This window comes from Caretta caretta, chromosome 23, assembly GCF_965140235.1.
Source record: "Caretta caretta isolate rCarCar2 chromosome 23, rCarCar1.hap1, whole genome shotgun sequence".
Lineage (NCBI taxonomy): Eukaryota > Metazoa > Chordata > Testudines > Cheloniidae > Caretta > Caretta caretta.
Window position 1 is genome coordinate 6,461,386 of NC_134228.1, and position 21,714 is coordinate 6,483,099.

At 54.2% G+C, this 21,714-nt stretch overlaps 1 protein-coding gene across 1 annotated transcript; it reads left to right on the plus strand.

Annotated features, from left to right (window-relative positions):
• Window positions 1–322: 322 nt before the first annotated feature.
• Window positions 323–21,358, plus strand: LOC142069909 (maestro heat-like repeat-containing protein family member 7). The gene is made up of 15 exons (XM_075122669.1): window positions 323–333; window positions 884–1,007; window positions 1,642–1,728; window positions 3,688–3,792; window positions 4,976–5,111; window positions 7,836–7,945; window positions 9,064–9,213; window positions 9,522–9,676; window positions 10,057–10,204; window positions 15,982–16,158; window positions 17,302–17,457; window positions 19,071–19,172; window positions 19,377–19,479; window positions 19,930–19,989; window positions 20,999–21,358. Exons 1-15 carry the CDS (start codon window positions 323–325, stop codon window positions 21,181–21,183), a joined length of 1,809 nt encoding a protein of 602 aa, XP_074978770.1. The 3' UTR covers window positions 21,184–21,358.
• The last annotated feature ends 356 nt before the right edge of the window (window positions 21,359–21,714 follow it).

Here is a 21,714-nt window from a genome sequence, read left to right on the forward strand (position 1 = left end):
GAGCCTGATCTCAGGTGGAGTCCCTGGGTGCTAATGCTGATGGAGCCTTTGCAGTGCACTGGTGCGTGACGCTGGGGCACTGACCACAGGCCCTGCACTGCGCTCCCCAGCTGGAGCCCTGCACACCGTCAAGCCCACAGCAGGACGACCTGTCTGCCGAGGCCACGTGTTGCAGGCCCTGCGCTTTGCTCCCCAGCCGGAGCCTTACGGGAGCTCGGAGCCCGGCTGGCACTTCCCCACATTGTCTCCCCAGGAGCTGATTGATCTTGAGTCCGTCGACTCCCTGACCAGCGGGGTGCGTCAGCAAGCGATGCTCGCCGTCATGGAGCTGAGGTACCCAGCCTGCCCGCCCAGCCCCAGCTAGTGCTGTGTGCAGCCAGACACGCCAGCCTCTTGGCATGGCCAGTTCTCCAGGGCATTGCCCCCTCTGCTCCTCCCCCGTCTTCCGATTCCCCCGGGCACATGGCACCTGTGGGTTGGTGGTGGAGGATCCTTCGGTGCCTGGCGACCTCTCCAAGTGGCCGTGTGAAGATGTGGGGGAGGGAGCGAGGGGGTTGGACCGGTCCCCTCTGGGGCCCGCAGGCGATGGCTCCGGGGGGAGAGGGGCAGTTGGGCACTGCCGGAGCGGAGCCACCGGAGTCGCCGCCAGCTGTGCCAGCTGCATCCCACCGGCAGCTCAGCGACTCCCTGTGGCTCAGAGGCTGGGCAGGCTGAGCCCTGGCACGTGGCACAGCCTGCGCCAGGGGGGGCTCTCTCTCAGTGCCGCTGGCGCCCTGCTCTCAGCTTCCCAGAAGCCTGCCCATCATGTCCTGGGAGCCTGAGGCCAACATCAGTGCATCAGTCTCGCCTCAGCCCTCCAATCTACGCGTGTCTCTTCTCTTAGCAAAGTGAAGCCACTGCTGCGGGGAATGGAGCTATCCAGCCTGCTCACCGTCTGCTTCTCCAGCGTCTTCTCCCTGCCTCCAGCAGAGACCAACCAGGGCGTGGAGGCTGCTCTATACAACAACGTAAGCCCCAAACTAGCCATGAGGAGCCGCCCCAAACCGAGGGGGAATCCTGCAAGTCGCTCGTGTCCCTGCCCCCTGGGTTACCTGGCGCTGGCATAAGAGTGTAATGATCACAGCTCCTTGGCAGCGCTTCAGCTCAGGACCTGCAGTACCAAAGCACAAGCCCCACCGCCGGAGATAAAGGAGTAACTCCCTCATAGGGTAGCAGTAGTAGGCATTTATCCTTCACAGGCACTGGCAATTAGTGGGGTACAGACACTCCCTTCACAAGCACATTCATCCCCAGTGCATGGCTGGGGGCACAGGCCTGAGATCGATCGGCTGCTTGAGACGCATACAGGCCAGGGGAAGTGAAGCTTGGCTGGAAATCTCCCCTCCCCCTCAAATGCGGAGTCCTTCCTGACTCTTCTAATGCGTTAGACTGTGTGCAGTGGCCTCCCTGGGGACAGCAAAAGCGGGTGGGGTCCTGTTGCCAGGAGGAGTTTGCAGTAGGTCCCCTGCGGGTACAAGTGAGTGGGTGAGCTGGAATAGCAGGGGCTACCATGGCCTGGGGCATGTCACACGCCAGGGCATTGGTTTGTTGCCTGGCTTGGTAACGCCACTTGCTGTGGTTTCTCCTCTGCTCTGCACGCAGACTCTGAACACCATGGATGAGCTGCTGAAGGCCTTGGTGTGCGAGGATGAGAAGCCCAACCTTGTGGTGCTGCAAAACATCGTGGAGGTGTGGAGGCATGGGGGCAAGAAGGGGATGAGTCCTGTAGCTGGGGTGGGGCTCTGGGACCAAAGCTCCATTTAATCCCAAGCATGGGACACCCCCGTGCCTTCTGCTCGTCAGAGTACGCTCTATACAAAGGTTCCTGGGCTGGAGGACCAAGTGCCCCCGCTATATCTGAAAAACGTCTGCATGGCGTGGGGGTGGAGGAGGGCAGGATCTGCCGTGTTCTCCACTGAGCCTCATCTGAGCCCGGGATTCATTTGTGTTCACCATGGGCCCCACGAATACTGGCCAGAGCCCAGAGCTAGATTCCCCCAACGTTCTAGTTCTGGGGCCACAGGAAGTCGATTCTGTGGGTGGTTTGTGCTCCAAAAAGAGGGAAATGTCCTCAGCAGATATTTGGTCTTCTCAATCCCAGAGCTTGGGAAGAGGGAATCACAGAAGTGCAGGGCTGCAAGGGATCTCAAGAGGTCATCTACTCCACCCCCTGCACTGAGGCTGGGCCAAGCATTCCTCGACCGTCCCTGAGGAGTGTTTGTTCAGCCTGTTTTTTTAAAACGTCCATGATGGGGAGTCCACCACTTCCCTAGATCACCTGTTCCAGTGCTTAGCCACCCTTAGACTTTTTCCGAATATTTAACCTCAATCTCCCTTGCTGCAGATTAAGCCCACTACTTCTTGTCCTACCTTCAGGGGACGTGGAGAACAATTAGTCACCATCCTCTGTAAAACAGCCCTTAACGTATTGGAAGAGTGTTAGGAGGTACCCCCTCTGTCTTCCCAAGACGAAACATGCCCAAGTCATTCACCCTTTCTTCATAGGTCAGGTTTTCTAAACCGCTGATCATTTTTGTCGCTGTCCTCTGGACGGGCCCCAGTTTGTTCACATCTTTCTTCAAGCGGGGTGCCAAGAACTGGACACAGTGCTCCAAGCCAATACACCTCAGAATGACATTTCCCTCTTTCACAACAGCATCACACTCTTGATTCCTATTCAGTGTGAGATTCAGGATAACCCCCAGATCCTTTTCTGCAGTCCTGCCACCTAGCCGGTTATCCCCCACTTTCTTTTTATGCATTGGATTTTTCCTTCCTAAGTGCGTTACATCACATTTGTTTTGACTGAATTTCATCTTGTTGACTTCAGACCAACTCTCCAATTTGGCAAGCTGATTCTGAATTCTAATCTGTCCTCCAAAGTGCTTGTAACTCTCCCCAGCTTGGTGCCATCTGCCAACTTGACAAGCACACTCTCCTCTCCCTTAACCAAGTTCTTCATGAAAATATTGACCAATACTAGACCCAGACACAGCCCTGGGGGACCCCACTTCAGACACCCTCCCAGTTTGCCAGCGAGTCAGTGATAACTCCTCTTTGAGGATTTGTTCAATAATCTTTCTGGGTACCAAAGATAGGCTGACAGGTGGATAATTCCTTGGGGCCTCCTTGTTCCCCTTTCTGAAGATAGGCTCTGTGGCTGCCCTTCTCCAGTCCTCTGGGACCTCAGCCCTCCTAAAGGTTCAGAGATTGCTTTGTCTAGCTCCATCTCGTGTGAATATCATGAGGCTCTGCCAACTTGAATACATCTAACTGACCTAAATTGTCTTTTATCTGTTCTCTCCCTAGCCTGGCCTGTATTCCTTCCCCCTTGTTGTTAATATTGTGGTCATCATCTAGTCGCCATTAACCTTTTTAGTGAAAACTGAAGCAAAAAAGGCATTAAACACCTTGGCTTTGTCTGTATCATCCATTATTTGCTCTGCTTCCCTGCTGAGTAGTGGCCCCACACTTTCCTTTGTCTTTCTCTTGCTCCTAATGCATTTACAGAGCTGCTTCTGATTGCCTTTTATGTCCCTTGCCAGTTCGAACTCATTTTTGCCTTAGCCTTTCTGATTTTCACTCTATGTGCTTGTGCTATTTTTTGGTCCTTCTCCTTCACAATTTGTCCCAATCTGTTTCTCTCAGGTCCTGCTCCCCTGGACAGCATCCAAGGAGGTGCATGTGCGGCTGAGGGCAGTGGGAAGAATCACCTGGCTGACCAAATTCATCTCTGGTCAACACAAATTCAAGGTGAGCAGCCTGTGACTCTGGCCGTCTCCTAACTGCACTGAGCAGCCTCGCGGTGCAGCGCTCCCTGGCAGGGAAAACCCGGGCCTGGAATAGTGACTCAGCAAGATCCTCGGTAGGAGTCCAATCTAATGAGGCCTGATGTGGACGGGTCTGTCCTCTGACTCCAGTGGGCCTTGGGTGGAGCCCCATCATTCTATCTCCAAGGACTCTCCCCGCTGTTCCCCTAGGACCAAAGTCTGCTCCGCAGGGTCAGCAGATTTACACAGGATCGCCCTGAGAGCACCCTCTGAACCCAGGTGTCTGTTCACGCCCTTTGTCAGTTGCCCCTGGGATGCTTTGGCATCAGCTCCTGCCAGGCTGCCAGATGAAGACCCCCTGCTCTGGGTGCTCAGGGCCATTGAGCTGCTGCAGCTGCTCCATCCCCCCTATTGCAGGGCCTCCCCTCCGGCAGCTGGAGGGGGGCACTTGGATTTTATGCCCCCAGAGGCTGGGGCAGCAGAAGAGAAGGAGGGAGGTGGGAGGGGACACAGTGAAAGGGATGGGAGGGGCCAAAGGAGCCAGAGCAATGGGGAGTGGGTCAGGGGAGGCTGTGCAGACCCCAGGAGAGGAGGGCAAGGGGCTTGGTGCGACATGGGGAAGTGCAGAGAGCGAGCGCAGGGGCTGCAGGATGGGCAAGGGAAGGTCTGGCAGGAGGGGGAGGCTAGAGGACAAGGCTGCAGGAGAGAGCCGGCAGGAGAGAGCCGGCAGGCTGGGTGCGGCGCAGAAAGTGGGGGTTGTGGGGAGCTCCAGGATGGAGTGAGAGAGGCGGAATGCAGAGAAGAGGAGTCCAAGGTGACCTCACGCTCCTGGACCTGAGATCAGTGGAGGGAGGGGGATGGGAGAAGGGGCTGGGATTAGGAGCTTGCCCTTGAGATGGAGACTGGATGTTGGTTCATTCCTTACCCAGGTCCCCACTTGAGGGCAACGTTTGCTGACTTTGCTACCCAGACTTCCCATCCCTGCTGAGCTTCCCTCAGTCCCTGGTGATGGGCCCCATGGCTCCTCCTGCTCTCATTGTCCCCAGTCTCTCTGCACTGGGCTCTGCCTCCCCCGGTTCTAGCCCGTTGCTAGTGCAATGCCAGGGGGACACGCTGCGCTGGGCCTGCAGGGGCGAGTGACTCCCCTTGCTCCCTCTCTCCGTCAGGGAGTGGAGGAGTTCAGAGTCCTGGGCCAGCTGGTGGGCTGTCTCACTCTGTGCAGTGCTGAGCAGGAGCAGGAGATCTGCCGATCGGCTATGGAGGGACTTCACCACCTCTACGCCTTCATGCTGCGGCAAAAATGTAAGAGCACTGGAGACCCTTGTCCTTCCTAAACACATTGACATGGGGTTTCCAAACATGGGAAACATATTTAGTGAACACTTCTGCCTTTTCTGCATCCTTTTAAACAATCTCCATCTAGTAATGAGCCTACACCATTGCTCGGATTTCTTTTGTTCCTAATACACTTTTTAAAAAAACCCTCCTTTGGATCCATAGTCCTTCAAGCCATGGACTTTCCCCTGATGTCTTTAGCTTCCCTTGTCCATATTCTACTCTTCATAACTCACATAAGAATGGACATACTGACTCAGATCAGTTCATCTAGCCCAGTATTGTGTCTTCTGATAACGGCCAGTGCCTCATGCTTCAGAGAGAATGTACTGAAAAGGGAAATTTTGAGTGATCCATCCCCTCACATTCAGTCCCAGCTTCTGGTAGTCTGAGGTTTAGGGACATACAAAGTCTGGGGTTGCATTAGTCCTGATTATCTTGAACCCAATTATACTTTTAGGCTTCACAACATCCCACGGCAACAATTTCCACAGGTTGCCTGTGCATTGTGTGCAGAGATACCTTCTTTTCTTTGCTTTTAACTTGCTGCCTATTAATTTCAGAAAGTGACCCCTACTTCCCATGTTCTGTGCAGGGGTAAATAACACTTCCCTATTCACTTTCTCCACACCAGTCATGATTTTATAGACCTCTGTCATCTCCCCCCTTAGTCAGCTCTTTTCTAAACTAAATGGTCCCAGGTCTACACTGTAGACCTATATTGTTATCACTCCATTGCTCAGGGCTGTGAAAAATCCACACCCCTGTTGGCAGAAGCACCCCTCCCACTGACATAGCTAGCGCCTCTCCGGGAGGTGGATTAAGAGCTTGTTGGCAGAGGACCATCTTCTCTTCAACGCTACAGCGCCGGTCCAGCTATGGCGATAGAGTGGTTGAAGTGTAGACTTGCCCCCAGTCTTTTTAATCTTTCCTCATATGGAAGCTCTTCCATACCCCTCATCATTTTTGTTGCCCTTCTCTGCACCTTTTACAATTCTGGTATATCTGTTTTGAGATGGGGCGACCAGAACTGCATGCGGTATTCAAGGTGTGGGCGCGCACATTGGATTTGTATCGAGGCATTCTGACATTTTTCTGGTTTATTATCTATCCCTTTCCTATGGTTCCCAACCTTCTGTTTGGCTTTTTTAACTGCCACTGCACGGTGAGTGGATGTTTTCAGAGAACGCTTTACGATGACTCCAAAATCTCTTTCTTGAGTGGTAATTTAAACCCCATAATTGTGTATGTATAGTTGGGATTGTGGTGTCCAGTTTGCATTTATCAATAGTGAATGTCATCTGCCATTTTGTTGCCCAGTCCACCAGTTTTGTGAGGTCCCTTTGTAGCTCTTCACACTCTGCTTTGGATTTAACTATCTTGAGTCATTTTGTATCATCTGCAAATTTTGCGACCTCACTGGTTTCCCCTTTTTCTGGATCATTGATGACTATGTTGAACTAGACTGGTGTCAACACAGATCCTTGGGGTGCCCCGCTCTTTACCTCTCTCCACTGTGTAAACTGACCATTTATTCCTGTTGTTTGCTTCCTATCTTTTAACCACTGACCCCTGAGAGAACCTTCCCTCTTATCCCGTGACAGCTTACTTTGGTTAAGAGCCTTTGGTGAGGGACCCTGTCAAAGGCTTTCTGAAAGTCCAAGTACACTATTTCCACTGCATCACTCTTCTCCACATTCTTGTTAACCCCCTTCAAAGAATTCTAGTAGATTGGTGAGGCATGATTTCCCTTTACAAAAGCCATGTTGACTCTGCCCCAACAAACTGTGTTCACCTATGTGTCTGTTAATTCTGTTCTTTCCTATCGTTTCAACAATTTGCCTGGTACTGAAGTCAGGCTTACCAGGGATCAGATCTGGAGACTTTTATAAAATTCACTGTCACATTCGCTATCTTGTACAGAGGCCGATTTAAACATTAGCTTACATACCACAGCACTGCACATAAGTTTGTTTGGATGTCTCCTGAGAGCTGCAACCTTTGCACCAGGCAGGCAATTTACCATGCCGTTCTCCCACTCATCACAAACCCAACTGCTTACATGTCTATTGATTGAATCCCCCGTTACTATTAACTGGCTTTTCTTTGTAACTGGTGTTCCTGCCTCAGGAGGGGCAGCCTCAGTGTGAGAGGATATCCTGACTTCATCTGGAAGGGGGGTCCCAACTATGGGATCGTCTCCCTCTGCTCCAGCTCAATGTTCTCCTTCCCAGAAACTTTCACCCTCCTCAGCAGCACAGAGGCTGTCAGACTGGGGGTGGGACCACTCTACTGCATTCCTAAAAGTCTCCTCTATGTAACTCGCTGTCTCCCTTGGCTCCACCAGTTCAGATCCTCTGGCCTCCTGGTCTCCGAGGGCCAGTAGCTCCTTGGACCAAATGCCCACATGCGCTACCTGCCCACAGGGCTGGTAATCCTACATGCTGCGTTCAGTGCAATCAACTGGAGAACCTCACACTGCTGCTGCACTTCTGCCTGGTTTATTTTTACTCTTCCAGGGGGGTTAGTTTGTTTAGTTTTCTGGGGGGTGGGGCGGGGGAAGGTTATTGGCCTGAATTTACGGTATGTTTCTTAGATGTACTTGTCTCTAAACTTCCTTGCAAAACTCCCGTTTCCAAAGCTAACCTCTGATTTATATTGCCTGCTCTCTGTTTCCCCTCCCTGGTTCAGGCACGATGCTGGCAAACCAGAGTGCAGAGTATCTGCAGGTCCTCAGGGAGTGGCGAGCGGAGAACACCTTCTGGGTCACCTGGTTCACCAACACCAGCAATATCGCCATGGTAACTACCGTCAATGCTTCCTGCGATTGTTGTGCCCAGAGTTATCAGGAGAGAGAAATTAAGACCCTAGGAGTCAGGGAGAAAGGACAGACCCAGGCGTGTGACTGACCACATCCAGCTGGGCCGGAGCCTGCCTATGGCCCACTCCATCTCATAGAATCATAGACCTCAGGAGGTATCTAGTCCAACCCCCTTCTCAAAGCAGGACCAACCCCAACTAAATCATCCTAGCTAGGGCTTTGTCAAGCCTGACCTTAAAACTCTCAAAGGATGGAGATTCCCCACCTCTCTAGGTAAGCCATTCCAGTGCTTCTTACCCTCCTAGTGAAATAGTGTTTCCTAATATCCAACCTACATCTCCCTCACTGCAACTTGAGACCATTGCTCCTTGTTCTGTCATCTGCCACCACTGAGAACAGCCGAACTCCAGCCTCTTTGGAACGCCCCCCCCCCCCAACCCCCCGCAGGTAGTTGAAGGCTGCTATCAAATCCCCCCTCACTCTTCTCTTCTCTTCTGCAGACTAAATAAGCCCACTTCCCTCAGTCTCTCCTCATAATTCATGTGCTTCAGCCCCCTAATCATTTTCGTTACCCTCTGCTGGACTCTCTCCGATTTGTCCACATCCTTTCTCTTGTGGGGGGCCAGATGTGACCTCACCAGTGCCGAATAGAGGGGAATAATCACTTCCCTCAATCTGCTGGCAAGGCTTCTACTATTGCGGGCCAATATGCCTCCCTCCATGCCACATCCCAAGATGCACTGGATCTCATCCAAACCTGATCCCAGCTCCTTGTCAGGTGTGGGGGGAGCTTCCCCAGAGATTAATGCTCTCCAAGGCATCATTGCGTCCACGCACCATTGCCAGCCCCTGCTGAGCACTAGAGAGTGTATCCATGCTGTGCAGTATTGTGCCCCCGTGCACTGCCACGCTGGCCTGTGCCATGCACGACAGCTCCTGATTGCTGGCTGGGTGCTGTGCGTCCCAGGTGCAGTAACCCAGCCCTGTCCCGGCAGAGCGGGCTTTGCCTGCACTCCTGGCTGGGCCAGTCCTGGCTGCTCGGTCCGACTGGAACCGCACTGGGCAGCAAAAGGGGTTTCACTGGCAGGTTTGTTTCAGATGTTTGGGAAGTACTTCAACCCATCCGAGCGCATGGACTTCCTCCTCACTGCTATCGAGGGCATGAGAGACACCAGCGTCCATGACTCGGTGGCGGCCAGGCACATGCTGCATGTGATCCTGTGGGTCCCCAGCCCAAGTTTGGAGAGGGTAAGAGCTGCAGTGAGAACAGCCTGCTGGGGGAGCCCATCCGTGGGAGACTCTTTCTCTGGGCGCTCGGCATTACTGGGGGGCAGGTCCTGTGCAATGCGGGGGTCAGTCTAGGTGATCTCCATGGCCGCTTGTGGCCTTGCAGTCTGTGAATCGATAGGCCGGGAATTGGCCCTGTGTTCTAGGCCTGGAGCTGGAGAAGAGGATGTGGGAGGGCAGATGGCTCTCAGGTGCGGCAGGTCCCTGGCACCCCAGATCAACAGCAGCGCGAGGAAGCCAAAGCTCCCATCTCCCCATTTCCCTTCCAGGTGTCGGAGGCTGTGTTGAGCGTGTACCACAACCTGGACTCCATCAGCGAGCCGCTGGCCCAGCAGCAGCTGCTCAAGGCCCTTGTCGTGCTGGGTGACCAGTACAGCGAGGAGGTGGTCACAACCCTGCTGGGCTGCTCGCTGTCATGTGACAGGTACGGGGCTGGGGCTGCTGCCGCTTGCGCTCCGGGTCCCCCAGACTGGTCCCGCTGCCAGGGCCAGGGGCGTGCAGAACCTTCCAGAGACCTCCTGCTCCCTGCAGAGCTGCTGCTTGTTCTGGAGGGTTTTGCAGGCTGACATACCGTGGAGACAGGCCAGCCTGCAAAACCCCATATGGCAGCCCTCGGCCTCCCCCGGGGCTGACACTCAGACCCGGCCCCCATGCAGCCTGCGCCAGGCAGTGGGGGCCCTTGCTGCAGCAGGAGGGCAACAAAGGGCCGGCCGTGGGCGGGAGACCCAGCAGGGTGCGGGTGGCGGTGGGTGCTGGAGGCTGGCAGGGCTCTGGCCAGGTGAAATCGGCTCTCTCCCTTTGCAGCGTTGCTGTGGAGATGTGGAGGGTGCTGACATCCCACCCCAAGACCGCAGGAAAGGTCCTACGGGAGCTGCTCGACAGGCTGCAGGAACGGCCGCTGCGCCAGCATCACGATGTCTCTCAACAAGAGGCTGGCGTCGCCCCCTTGGCCGTAAGTTCCAGCCCCTGCAGCAAGGGAAGGAGCGCCGTGTGTCCCCACCATGGCCTGAGGGTGTCTCTCAGTCTCCCACTGGGTATCGCCATTGGGCCGAAGAGAGAGAGCGTGACTCTAGCCAGCGCTATAGTCGAGGCAGAACACGCCGAAACCCTCTCCTGGTGCTCTGGGACACCTCTCATAGAACCGCAGGGTGAGAAGGGATCGCAAGGTCAGCTCGTCCAGCCCCCTGCCAAGATGCAGGATTTGTTGTGTCTATCCCAGCCCAGACAGGTGGCTCAAGCCTCCTTCTATAAACCTCCAGCAAAGGGGCTTCCACAAGCTCCCTAGTCGTCTGTCCCATTGTCCTACTCTTCTTACAGTTAGGAAGGTTTTCCTGAGATTTAATCTAAATCTGCCGTGCTGTCGTTTGAACCCATCCCCTCTTGTCCTGCCCTCTGTGGCAAGAGAGAACAAGTTTTCGCCATCTTTTTTTGGGCAGCCTTCCAAGTATCTGAAGACCATTAGCACGTCCCCCCTTAATCTCCTCTTTTCCAAACTAAACATAGCCAGTTCCTTCAACCTTTGCTCGTATGGCTTGTGTTCCATCCCTCTGATCATCTTTGTCACTCGCCTCTGGATCCATTACAGTTTCTCCACATCCTTTCTAGACATTGGTGACCAAAACTGGACACCGTATTGCAGCTGAGGCCTAACCAGCACTGAGTAGAGTGGTACTATCCCCTCCCATGACTTGCAAGCTATACCTCTGTTAATGCAACCTAAAATTGCATTTGCTTTTTTGCAACAGCATCGCTTTGCTGACTCATGCGGAGGCTGTGATCCACCGCAGCTCCCAGATCCTTCTCAGCAGTGCTGCTGCCAAGCCGGTTATCCCCCATTCTGTATCTGTGCATTTGTTTTTTCTTCTCTAAATGTAGCACCTCACATTTGTCTTTGGTGAAGTTCATTTTGTTGTCTATAGCCCAGTCTTCCAATTTACCATGATCCCTCTGAATTTTAGCTCTTTCCTTCAAAGTATTGGCAACTCCTCCTCGCTTTGTGTCATCTGCAAACTTGACCACTCTGCTCTCTCTATCTACATCCGGGTCATTAATAAAGATGTTAAACAACACCAGACAACAATGTGGTAGTCGATCCAGAACGTACACAGTAGCTAAGCTAAATCACAGGATTCACATCTCCGGCACAACTGACTGTTACAGCCAGCAGCCCTCTGATGCAGTGAAAAGAGAATTAGGAATTCTTCTATTCCTAACTACTTCTTTGGGAAGGCTAAAGACGCTGACCAAGACAGCAGCAGCCGTGCATCGACTGCAGACACAAACACAAAAACAGAGCTCTTCCTGGAATGGAGTTCACTGAGGTGGCTATTGCAGTGAAAGCGAACCGTGAAGATTACCCTTCAACAGCCAAAGACCAGCTGGCATGAAGTCTGGTTAGTGGATGCTGAAGAAGAGGGATTATCCTTGGTTGTCCTGCCATGATGGTAAGCTTGGATGCCTTATCTGTAGCAAAGTTTCACCAAGGTCTCTCCATAGCAGTCGGGTGGTGGTAGTTTTCTGTTTCTCCTTATGGACCTAGCTGAAAGTCCAAATTAACATCTCTGCCCATGAAGATAAAGGAAGAGAAAGATTCAACTGCCTCCGCATTAGCTTTACAGCTTTCGAAAGAAGCAGAAACCACAATTTTTGAAGTTGAAGTGGTGGTTAACATGACAAAACCAGAACCTGACACAACGGTGCAGGAACAGCAAATGGCATATTACATTGCTAAACGTAGCAAACCTTACGCTGATCACCCCGATTGAACTGAATTCCAGATACTACATGGTGTAGATGTTGGTATCAGTCATAGAATCATAGAATATCAGGGTTGGAAGGGACCTCAGGAGGTATCTAGTCCAACCCCCTGCTCAAAGCAGGACCAATCCCCAATTTTTGCCCCAGATCCCTAAATGGCCCCCTCAAGGATTGAACTCACAACCCTAGGTTTAGCAGGCCAATGCTCAAACCACTGAGCTATCCCTCCCCCAAAAGGACTCATCATTCAGTGCTACAGACATGCTAGACCCTATCTCGTCTGCAATGCACCGAAAGCATTGCAAACGACAAATGTGTGCTCAGATGCCGGAGAGTGATGGAAAGATTGCCATGTCTATTGATGAATCAACTACTCTGAGCAATGAATCGACAATTAGAATCTATTTAAAATGTGACACTTTGAAGACGATGATCCTCACTTCATGTTTCTTGATCTGATTGCGCTTCCACATTCGGCGGCTTCAGGCACTGTAGATTGTGGGCTGAAATGCCTCAAGAAATAGAATTCCGATCACAATGACTCTTGTAGCATTTGCGAGTGATGGTGCTGGTGTTATGCTTGGCAAGAACTCTGGCGTAGCGAGCTGTATTGTGAAGAAGTACCCAAATGGTCTAGCGAGGTCATGTTTGAACCACAGGTTGGATTTGGCAGCTGCTGAAACGTTAACTGAAGTAAGAGCTGTAAATCACTTGGAAATCTTTGACAAACTGTATACGCTTTACAGCCGCTCACCTAAAACCAAGACAGAACAAAGTGGCTGAGCAGCTGAGAAAGATTGGGGGTGTCAGGTTCATATTGCACTGTATTTGCTGTCTGGCATAATCGCAGTCATTGGGCCTTCCCCTTCAGGCTGCATCTCATGACACACCAAGAGAGGTCTATGTTTGTTGGGCTGCTGAAAAGAAGTCAGTCCCCTGAATTCTTGATGGATCTTGACATAACGTATGACACGTTGTTTGAGCTGTCGTCTCTCTGAATTGCTTCAGCATTGAGATACTTTGTTGGCATCTGCAGATAAACTGACACACCGTACCATCCACATGCTGGAAACCGTGAGAGAAAAACCTGGCACAAAGTCATTCCAAGCCAACCGCGCAGCGAAAAACCTGAAGCTCAGGACCAGCACACTGGCTGAAAACATGAAGCTTGTGAAAAGGAATGACAACTAATTTCTGACAAGTTGGATCAATAATATGAACGCCCCATTATTCTGCAGCACCTCGTCAAAGTATAGAAACCCCGGTGATGGTGTTGCTACTAAGGGAGAGAGGCGTGTGATAAAGCGGGACTGTTCTTAATGTTTCCTCTGAATATTGTGGGGGTGCCTCAGTTTCCCCTAGGCAGTTCTTAAGTATCTAGGGGGTGGGATAAGGGTGTATGATCATTGCAGAGCCCTAGAGGGCAGGTGTGTGCAGGGGTCTGGTCACAGAGAATGGCCAACACCCTGTTTCCTGGCAACTGATGGCCTGGGCCCTTCCCCCCTGCAAGGTGAGAGCTAAAGGGTTGGAGAACAAATGAATCAGGTGCCCTCCTGGCCTGGGAAAGGGACAAAGCCCAGAGGGGGAGGGGCTGGAGAGAGTTTGGGGCTGGCTGGGGACATGGAGTGAAGTGCAGACGTGGTTGTCTGGCTCACTGCCCCCCAAAATGGACCTGGCTGAGGGGTCCTCTTCTCTGCACCTACAAGCTCTGTTTTAGACCACGGTCCTGTCGTCTAATAATCTTCTGTTTTACTGGCTGGCTGAGAGTCACGTCTGACTGTGGAATTGGGGGACAGGACCCTCTGGCTTCCCCAAGAGCCCGCCTGAGCGGACTTGCTGTGGGAAGAGCATGGAGGGGCAGAGGATGCTGAATGCTCCGAGGTCAGACCCAGGAAGGTGGAAGTTGTGTGAGCTGTGTGTCCTGAAGACAGTCTGCTCACAGAAAGGAGACTTCCCCAGAGTCCTGCCTGGCTTCGTAGGGAGCAGTTCCAGAGTATCGCCCGAGAACTCCGTGACAAGGCGATATGCCAATTGGGCTGAAGCAGTTCTCCATTGCTGACAAAGAGAACCGGATACTCGATAGGTTTCAGAGTGGTAGCCGTGTTAGTCTGTATCAGCAAAAACAACGAGGGGTCCTTGTTGCACCTTAGAGACTAACAAATTTATTTGGGCATAAGCTTTCGTGGGCTAAAACCCACTTCATCAGATGCATGGAGTGAAAAATACAGGAAGCAGAATAGATATATATATATAGCACATGAAAGGATGGGAGTTGCCTTACCAAGTGGGGGATCAGTAGTAACAAGCCAATTCAATTAAGGTGGAAGTGGCCTATTCTCAACAGTTGACAAGAAGGGGTGAATACCGAGGGAGGGAAAAATTACTTTTGTCGTGGTAATGAAGCCAATGCAATCAAGGTGGCCCATTTCCAACAGTTGACAAGAAGGTGTGAGTATCAGCAGAGGGCAAATTACTTTTTGTAGTGACCCATTATTCTTGGATAAAGTGAAAAGGAGGTAAGGCAGCTGTTCAACCAATGTGGTCTTCCAGGGACAGGAATGATGAATGCCTAGTGTGACTTTCTTGACTATAGTAAATATTTGTTCCCCAGGGAGATACCTATAGGCAGTAATCAAGGCACTCCTCAATGTTCTCTTTGTTAAGCTGAATAGATCGAGCTTCTTGAGTCTCTCACGATAAGACATGGTTTTTAATCCTTTAATCATTCTCAGGACTCTTCTCTGAACCCTCTGCAATTTATCAACATTGGTCTTGCATTGTGGGCACCGGAACTGGACCGTGGATCCCAGCAGTTGGTCACACCAGTGCCAAATACTCCCACTCCAGATTCTTCTGTTATTTATCCCAGGATCACATGAGCTCTTTTGGCCACAGCGCCACACTGGGAGCTCCTGTTCAGCTGATTCTCCACCAGCACTCCCAAGTCCTTTTCAGAGTCTCTGCTTCCCAGGACAGAGTCCCCCATCCTGTTCCTAGATGTATTCATTTACAATGAGCCATATGAAAACACATACTGTTTGCTTGCCCCCCCCAGTTTACCAAGCGATTCAGATCGCTCTGTGTCAGTGACTTGTCCTCTTCATTATTTACCACTCACCCAATTCTTGTGTCATCTGCAAACTTTATCAGTGATGATTTTATGTTTTCTTCCAGGTCATTGATCAAAATGTTAAATGGCATAGGGCCAAGACCCAATCCCTGCTGGGACCACACTGGAAACACACCAGTGTAATGCTGATTCCCAGCTTACAATTACATTTTGAGACCTATCAGCCAGTTGATAATCCAACTGTTGTGGGCCACGTTACTTTTGTATCGTTCTAGGTTTCCGATCAAACTGCCGTGCGGGGCCAACTCAAGCGCCTTACAGAAGTCTGTATACACTATGCCAATGCTCTTTCCTTTAACTACCAAACTTGTCATCTCATCGAAAAACAGATAGCAATGATCTTGGCGGGAAATATTTTCCATACACCCATGTTGATTGGCATTAATGAAATTATCCTCTTTAATTCTTTATGAATTGAATCTTACACCAGCCGCTCCATTATCAACAGTTAAAACGTACGAGGCTTAAAAAGGGGATTCGTAGGAAAAACTGGTTCCTAATTGAAGCAAAATGGCTCTGTCCGGGCGTCCCTGATCACTGGTGTCGCCAGCATTCCCTGGGGGTCTAGAGTCCGCAGCTCTGCTGCTACTCTAGTGCTAGGGTTCTTTGGATCCCAGAGACCCCAGACACAATCAGGCCCAGCTGTGCCAGGTGCTGCACACACCCAGAGACGCACCCCGCAGGAGCCAGGCCCTGCCCTGCAGAACAAGAGACAAAGGCCAGGCACCCCCTGCACTCCTACTTCCCGTGCCTCTGTCTCCAGGGGAGGCAGACGTTGTTTTGGAAATGGCTTGTTGGGTCACCGGAGGGTGTTTCGTAAAGCAGCTCCTCATTTCACACAGGTGGGGAAACTCCAGCATCTGCTGCCAGACTTCGTGGAACAGCTACACGAGGCAGACAGGGACGTCATCTCCAATGCCATCACCGTGCTGAAAGACATCCTCACCGGCATGGACAGGCAGAGCGCCAGCCCCGTGGCTGTGCAAGTGGCTGAGAAACTCCTGCCGTTCTTTCACGATGTAAGGCCTGAGGGCCTGCGGGAGACCCTTCAAGCCACAGACGTGTGAATGGGGGCTGGCGGGTGGGCTAGCGGGACCTATGCTATGGCCCGAGCCAGAAAAAGGATTGTCGTAAATGACGTGACCCCATTCCCGCCTTCCTCTGCTACCCCATTCTCCATCAGAGCATATGGCAGTAAGGGTGGGAACCCTGGTGTCCTGCAGGACTGCTGACAAGGATCAGGGCAGCCTGGGGACGAGGCTCCCCTTGAGGGAAGAACATGCATTCCTGAGCCTGCATGCAGCGAGGGGGCCTCTGCAGCACAGGGTGCCGCAATGCTCTTCCTGGCTTCCAGGGTAACAAGTGATGGTACCCTGGTGAAAATCCTGCCCCTCCCCTCCCTGGCCAGGAATCCCACAGCTGGCCTGTCAGCTCCATAAGGAAACGGCTCCGTTTGTAGGTTCTGCAGCTACCGCCCTTTCCTCTCCCCTTCGTTCTCATGGCAGGGCAGCATCAAAGGAGGGGCTAGTTCTCCCCAGGCCTTTTGTAACCACAAAAAAAGTAGCCCCCGCCAGCGTGTTCACCAGACTGATGTTCAGTTCCCCACTGCACGGCAAGATCAAAGTGGGTGGGAGAAAGGGACCCATCCATTACTGCCTTCCAGGGGTAACGTCCCAGTGGGGGCTCCTGGAGGGACCACCCACCTCCCCAGCTCTCACAACGCTAAATCCTACCCTCAGCCCTCCCGAACTCTGCTGGGACCCGGCCGCTCTTTATTTAGTAGTGGCACAGGCCCAGCTAAAGCTCTTCCCAGGGTCTCCTGGATCCCCAGCTGACCGAAGGGACAGGGCAGCCCAGACCGAAGATGCAGGATCTCGCCCTGGCGTGAGCCTTTAAACCAAAACCCTGTGGGGCCCGGGAGGAACAGAACAGGTTCTCTGGCCAAGAAGATACCAGGCCAGCCCCTCAGCTGGTGGAAACCTGCATCTCTATTGCCTTCTGTGGCGCTATGCCCATGAGGCTCTGGCCCCAGCTGTGCCTGTATGACTGGGGGTGAGTTAGCAATACCCCCCGCAGGGCAGACATCTCTGACACAGTGAGCGCTCACCCCGCTGAGTGAGCACGACCGTCACAGCGTCTCCTCCCCACGTCCTCTCTTGCAGGAGTCCAGCAAACTCCGGGTGCTCTCCATCACCCTCTTTAAACACCTGCTGGAGTTTGTAAGGGGGCCCAGCAGGAGGAAGATGAAGGAGCACGTCCTCCGCAGCCTGGTCCCGCTGCTCCTCCTGCTGCATGATGAGCGTCCCAATGTGTCCCAGGTGAGGCCACGAGCTGGAGCCTGCAGCTGAGATCGTTACAGAGTGACCAGGAATTTGTTGGGGGGGCCAACATGTGACACCCCCCTTTCAAGGGTTTGGCCGGCAGAGGACAGGTGCTCAGTGCTGTGACAATCAGGTGCTCAAAATCACTTGAACGTTGAGTCCAGTAGCACCATGACCATGGCGCCCCACCCAACTGCCGAGTCTTCCCTGCCTCCTCTGAGCCCAACACTCCCCCCTGCAGCCAGGCTGAGAGAATGGGTGGGCGGAGGGGTCAGCTCACCACTCCTACAGCCACTGGCCTCCGCACATTCCCCTGGCTGTGCTGGTGGGAAGAGCACAACCCTGGCCATGGTCCCTACCAGGAGCAGAGCTACCCAGCCTCCGGATGGTGCCCAAGACCCAGTGTGCCCTTGGCCAAGCAGCCTGGACAGCTCTTATTAGCCATGACATGCCCAAGCCCCCCCTCCGCCCCGCCCCAGGTGCCTGTGCACACGCTCGCTCTCATGGCCCCCATCACTTGGGAGCCAAATGCCCCCGGCAGTAATGCATTCACCCTCCTACCCCCCATGAGGTGGGGAACTAAGGCACAGCGTGAGGCCTAGTGCCTCAGAAGTATTTAATGCCCATGGGCATTAGGCACCTAAATCCCTTTGTAGCCCTGGGCCAAAGCAACTTGCCTGAGTTCCTGCAGAAAGAGCTGGGAATTGAGTCAGGTCTCCAGCCATGGCCTTAGCCAAACCTCCGCCCTTCCGCGAGCAGCCGCGGGCCGGGAACCGTTCCGCACACACGGCCTCCGGTAACTAGGCTAGTGGCTTTCAGCCAGGCCGTCCCTAGCCATTCGGGTGCCCTATCCAGCCGCCCCGCAGTGGGGCTGTGTGGGGTCCCAAGCCTCCTCCTCCCCTCCACCAGGGTCTGGGAGGCAGGAGCTGTGTGGGGCCACTTTTGGGGGGCCCACAGGCCCAGAGTGGCCTGGGGGATTAGCGGAGAGCTGGGAGTAGCCCGCTCTGCTTCCCTCGCCCCGCATCCAGCCATGTCGCTCGAGGGAGGGGGTTTGGGGAAAGGGATCCCTCCCACACACACACTCACTGACAGCAGCGGGAAGCGGAGCAGCCTGGCCCCAGCCCGCTCTACTCTGCCAGCTCCCAGCCGTGGCACTTCGCTTCCCACCGCCGGTGAGTGCAGGGGGCAATTCTTTTGGAGGAGAGCGGGCTGGGACCGGTTGCTCCGCTTCCTGCCAGTGCCGGTGAGTGTGGGGTCGCTGGGGGAAGAGGCTTGCGGAGAAGAGGTGGAATGGGGGCGGGCTGGGGACGGAGCAGGGGGGAAGGGGAAGAGGCCGGGCGGAGGGAGTTGTCTGGGCCCCCCCCAGGGATGGCCCTGCCCTTTGTAGTGGGCACAGCCCGCGGCGGGGCTGGCTGAGGTGTAGGGCGGGTCACTGGGGCTGGGGCTGCTGCATGTGCAGCATGCAGCCGCCTAGTGGCACCATGAAATTTGGGGCAATTTGGTGCCCCAAATTTCATGGTGCCCTACGCAGGCGCGTATGCCGAGGGACGGCCCTGGCTTCCAGCTCCCGTAACCGTTGTCGACTCGCCCCGGCCCCTCTTGTTTTGCAGGTGTGTTGGGACACCCTCAGGAGCGCAGTGGAATTCCTAAGGTGGAGCCAGCTCGGTGCCCTCCTCCAGAAAAAGGAGCTTTGGCGAGGCTGTGACTGCCTGGTGAGGGAGCCCTCCATTGCCCGGCTCCGTGCCCACACCGAGCCCCAGCCCCGGGACCACACCTGGCCCTGGCTGTAGTCCCTCTGCGTGATCCCCCCGGCACAGGAAAGAGGGCTGAAAGCAGGACACTCCAAAGACCTGGAACCTGGCCTGCAGGATGGAAAGGCCTTTAATAACCTTGTGCTCCCTTGTTCTGGCTCCTAGGTGGCGTGCTACAAGAGGAGGGCAGAAACCTTCCTCTGCCAGACCATGGCCTTTCTGGAAAACCCACAGGCTCCCATTAGAGAAGCGGCCATCAGGTTTCTAGGTAACCACAGAGCAGAGAGGTCCCTTAAGCAGGGGGCTGGATCCAGTTTCAGGCTCTCCTCAGTCCCTGCTGGCAGCGAGAAGTAACCCCAGGGCTCCTGATTGCCGAATGAAGGCTCAGGGGTGTCAGAAACCCGCAGGAGCAAGCTCACCCCAAACTGCCCTGATCGGCTGATGGGCCCCCTCGAACCCCACTGCTCCCCATGCAGTCCCCATCCTCCCCTCCCCCCACCCCACCATGGGCTCTTGGTAGTGGAACCTCAAGGCGCTATGCTCTCCTTTGGCAACCAGCCCCACAGCCATCCCTGGGGACTCGCCCTTTCCCCTGGGGACTCAGGAGTCCGTCCTGGTCAGCGAGGGGCAGGGGAAAGCCCCGCTGCTTGGAGGGTGACAGACACTTTGACACCCTCGTTGGGGACGCAGGGATGTGATGAGCTGTTTGTGTGTGTAGGGCTCACTGCCCGGCAGCTGGACCAGAAGAGCCTGGAGAAGTTGGATGCCATCTTCAACGGTGAGTGGTACCCGCTTTGAGCACTGAGCGCTAGAGGGACGAATAGCCCAGGGCCATGGGCTGGGTTCAATCTCCAAAGCCAGCAATGTAATCTTGGGCGAGAGCCACAAGGGGTTGTAAAATGTAGATCCCCAAACCCCTGATCAGCTTCCCCCTCACCCTGTGGTGTCTGCTGGTTGGCATGTGCCCAGGCACTTAGCCCTGACCTCAGAGCTGTGGCCTGGCAAATCCCCAAACTGGGCCTGAGCTGGCTGGCCTTTGCAGACGATTGCCCCCCACCCCCAACACAGCAAAGGTGGGGTCCTGCCTCCCCCCCTTGCACTCACTAGCCCAGGGTTTGTTGCAGTCACCTCCAGGTGGGGTGCCTGGTGTCAAGCCACTGCTCCAAAGGAGACTGAGGTGACGTCCGGTCATCTACCTCCCTGCTGCGTGCCCGGACCCCTGGGCCAGCGCAGGGCAGAGCAGCGTCTCCTCCACATTTGTTGGGGAAAAGGGGGAGGGGGGGTGACATAGCTCAGGCTCCTCACTCCCAGAGCAGGTTCACAGCTGGGCCCCAACCAGAGCTAGAGAATGGCTGAGCTTCCTCCTCAGCATTTCCTGGAGGGCAGCAGGGCACCGGAAGTTAGGCGTAGCCTAACAATGCCCAAGCCCCCTTTGTGAATCTCCCCACTCTGGGCTTAAGTGCCCATCTGTGCACTGGGGGAAAGGGGGAGCATAAATACAGGCAGGGATGAGGCCATCAGATACTGCAGGGGTGGGGCAGTCCTAGAAATAGTGAGTGAATGGGGTTCATTGTGACTTCTTGCCTGTGTCTGGGGGCTCCCCCAGCTGTGGAGGGCAGCGGGGATGTTTAGTGAGGGTTGGTGGTTGTTCCTGTTAGTCCCCTGCCTCCCGCCTCCCAGCCTGCTGCCTCCTTGTCGCGGGCCGAGAGGTGCAGCGCTGGCTTGGTCTGCCAGGGCTTTCCAGAGCCCCATGGCTCTGACCTCCATTTCCTTCCTTTCAATCTTAGTCCTGAAAGGCTTGCAGCAGGACAGCAAGTCCTCCGTCAGGTGCCTGGCTTCGCAGACCATGCTCATCCTCAATGCCTGCAAGAAACACCGTCCAGCCCGCGCCAGCCTACGAACACTCTTGCACAGGATGAGACTGATGTGTACGAGGGAGAGCCCAGTCATTGAAGCTGCCCAGCTGCCCTAGTAAAAGCGAGCCTCCCTACTCTGGGGGTTTGGTGCACCAGAGCCCGCCTGGAGCAGGGTGGAACACATCATGCTGGACCATGGCTTCCTCCCCATTGGCCGCCTGCCCTGCCCAGCCACGTGAGTAGTTAACCGCTCAATAGCTTTTATCACCATGTACTTTTTGACAGGTTTCCATGCCCCGTGTAGCGTTTACGTCCCGCCCTCCGTCCCCGTTTCCGGTCGTGTATATTTTTGGCACCATCAGCCCTTTTGAACCTTTATTTTGTATTATTTTTCGGTGTCTGGCCGGGGGAAGGTTGGGTGCTTGTGCTACAGTCAGGCAGGCAGAGCAGCAGAAGGCCTCCAGACGACCACATCGGGAGGCTGCCACTCCTGACGGGGGGGTGGCAGGGATAGGGGAACCCAGGCCCTCCCGCTGCACTGCGTCCCCGCTCAGGGCCTAACAGCGTGTGTGTTTTGACATATTTCGAGAAAAAGTATGAACAAGTAGAAAGAGAGGCTGTAGGGGGTTCGCGGCTCCCTCCCCGTC